This window comes from Lycium barbarum, chromosome 9 (genome assembly GCF_019175385.1).
Source record: "Lycium barbarum isolate Lr01 chromosome 9, ASM1917538v2, whole genome shotgun sequence".
In the NCBI taxonomy this organism is placed as follows: domain Eukaryota; kingdom Viridiplantae; phylum Streptophyta; class Magnoliopsida; order Solanales; family Solanaceae; genus Lycium; species Lycium barbarum.
The window spans coordinates 26,035,173-26,038,380 of NC_083345.1; the positions used below are offsets into that span (position 1 = coordinate 26,035,173).

General features: G+C 34.0%; 1 protein-coding gene across 1 annotated transcript; it reads left to right on the top strand.

Moving 5' to 3' along the window:
* Positions 1-706: 706 nt before the first annotated feature.
* On the top strand, positions 707-2,654 carry LOC132610045 (RING-H2 finger protein ATL1-like). Its single transcript, XM_060324298.1, has one exon. It carries the CDS (start codon positions 1,337-1,339, stop codon positions 2,378-2,380), a length of 1,044 nt encoding a protein of 347 aa, XP_060180281.1. The 5' UTR covers positions 707-1,336; the 3' UTR covers positions 2,381-2,654.
* The last annotated feature ends 554 nt before the right edge of the window (positions 2,655-3,208 follow it).

Consider the following 3,208-nt stretch of genomic DNA (forward strand, 5'->3'; position numbering starts at 1 on the left):
TATGATACGCAGCAATTTAGGCTGAGGGCTTGATCATTCGTATAGAGCACAAAGAAAAAAAGAGCTCCACCAGCTAGAATAGCATATTAGCATGTTTACACATTTGAAAAACATTTAATAGTCGTACTCATAGAAGTATATATTTAAACTCTAATTTATTTTTTCTTAAATATCTCACTTAAGTAACTGAAAGATTTGAAAAATGAAATTATTTTTCTAAAACGTCAAATATTTTGAAATAAATTCAATTTGTTAAAAACAACTACTCCTTCCCTCCTAATTTTGTTGCGCCGTTCAGATTTCGAGAGTCAAATAAGTTTTTTTACCGCGATTTTTTCATGTCTTATAAATATTTTGAATTGTCAATTATTGTGATTTATAGTACTTTTTACCTAGGTTCCAGATATGCAAAATTTATTTCGAAAAATTAAAGAGTTCATGTTCGAATACACAGTCAAAATTGAAAAGTTTGACCCTCAAAGATACTCTTAATATGATGTGATATTGTCCGATTTAGGTCAAGCCCGCACGGCTTTCCCCAAAAGGCCTCACATCATTAAGAGTATCCAACTCCTTATAAGTAAATCATTTTTCTTTTCAGCTACCAATGTGGTACTTTGTTCACACACCCAAGACATCAGACAATTTTTTTTATGTGTGACGCATTTACTCAAGCATGGACACAACGCAAAGTAAAGGGAAAAAAGAAATGGAGCACATACCAAGTGGAAATGTGAAGTCTGCTTCATACTCTATTGCTCTTGTAGTTTAATACTCGAGTCAACTTGCGTTTTTTGTTAACTCCAGCTCCCATCTCCTTGTCTCAGCATTTTGTAACACTTGTGTTTAATTTTTATCGGCATCTAACAGCAATTATTACACATAATAATTAAGTGCATGTGTTCCTCAAAACTCTCCCCACTTCATTCAATGCTCTTATTTCTTTATTTATATTTGACTTCCGAATTTTCAGCTCTTGATAAAACTCATTCACCTCAATGCTAACCTCTTCCTCCAAAAGAAAAGATTTTCTTTTTTGACCTGAAACACAAATTTTACCAGCCAAATCGATCTGACCTTCGAAACTCTTTTCATACTCCTCGTTCATCTTTCTAACCTCTTCCTCCAATTAGCTCTTCTCTTGCAAAACCTTGTATGTTCGATTAGTTTCCTAGTCTTATTCCTGCTTCAATTTTCTCTAATCCCTTGTTTTTCTTCACTAGCACAAAACAAATACATGTGACTCCATTTAGATCTTATCAAACTCATCATATTCCTTCACTATTCATCTGTATTTCAAATAGGCATTTTCCTTATAAGCAAGCATAGATATTACATGGATGCAGTAGCAGCACATAAACACAACTCCATTCATGTATCACAGGTTCTTTTTTCATTCAAACACCAGCAAAATAACATTAGTATAACTCAAATATCTCCTATGGCTTCAGTTTCAGGGGAAGGCTTTCCGATAATTGGTGTTGCAATGTTAGGAATCATGGCTATAGGTTTTTTGCTTGTCAGCTACTATATCTTTGTCACAAAATGCTGCATCAACTGGCAACAATTCGACCCTTTAAGGCGCTTTTTCAATACGCGGTCGCGACAATATGAAGACCCTTTAATGGCCTATTCACCTTCAAGAGAAAGCAGAGGACTTGATGAATTGGTTATAAGAGAGATTCCAACTTTTCAGTACAACAGAAACAAAGTTGGTGAAAGAAGTTTTAGGAGATGTGTGGTTTGTTTGAATGAGTTTAAAGAAGATGAAATGTTAAAACTTCTTCCAAAATGTAGCCATGCTTTTCACTTGGATTGTATTGATATTTGGCTTCAAAATAATGCTAGTTGTCCTCTTTGTAGAACTAGCATTTCAGGCACTACAAATAAACATCCACTTGATGTTATTGTTGCACCAAATTCATCACCTCAAGATCCACATATTCCACTACTTAGAAGAAGCAACATTTTAGGAAGTGATGAAGATTTTGTAGTGATTGAATTGAGTGGTGAACTTGGAACCGAGGCACAACAAAATAGAAGTAACTCTATTAGCAGGGAATCAAGAAGTTACTCTTCAAGAAAATTTGCCAAACAACAAACAAGAAAGTTGTCAATTATGGGTGATGAATGCATTAATGGAAGAGGAAAAGATGCTCATTTTTCTGTTGAGCCAATTAGGAGATCTTTCTCTATGGATTCTGCAGCGGATCGACATGTTTATTTATCAGTACAAGAGATGATACGCCATAATAGGCACCTTAGTCAGGTGAGAAACAATGGTGAAAGCAGTAGCAGTAGTAGTAGATCAATTCGAAAATCAATCTTTTCTTTTGGACATAGAAGATCCAAGACTTCAGTTTTACCCTTTGATTTTTAAATTTTTTGATCTTACAATCTGTTTGTTTGTTTGTTCATTCTTTGTTGCAAAGTTGTTCACTAACATGGTTTGTAGTCTCTTTTACCTTAAGTGAAGATATTTTATTTGTTATTAATACAAGAATAGGATAGGACAGAATAGAAGATAGATGAAATATAGGCAAAGAGGCTTTTTGAGAAAAATCATTGTAAAGCCACTATGGCATGGCTAGTTAGCCAAAATAATTTTGTTCTTTTGTAGTTATTATTCATGAGTGAATATGATTGTGTTCCAATTGAATTCTTATCCTTTGATCTTGAGTGCGAGAAAATCAGGAGTGGCAGATAAGGTTCCAATCCATGGCAAGGGACCCATTACAGCATCACAAAGTTTTTTTGCCATATTTCTGAAGTTAATAATATAATCACCACAGATATGAACGGGTCAAACATGAAGAGCACAGTACATTTTTCTAGGCACAAACTCATGTGAAGCTGTCTTGGAGGAGGGCGTTCTAGGAACTTCCTCAACCAACTATGTTACCTACTTCAATTCATTAATAATGAATAAGTAACATACACTGATAGTGAAAAAAGTTTTACACTAAATACAATTAGATTAGTTATAGCAAGTGATTTATCCTCCAGATTATCGTATCAAGTTTTATTCTAAAGGGTTACATGTTCTTTTTCTTAAGATTGTCGTGTCGGGTCATCTTGTGCATAATTTGATTATTCTACTTAGTACCTATTATCTTTCACCAACGCAGGTATCAGATAATTTTGTCCATAAAAAACATTACGTAATAATAACTGTCTTCACTGAAATTTGAACCTAAAATCTTACGGT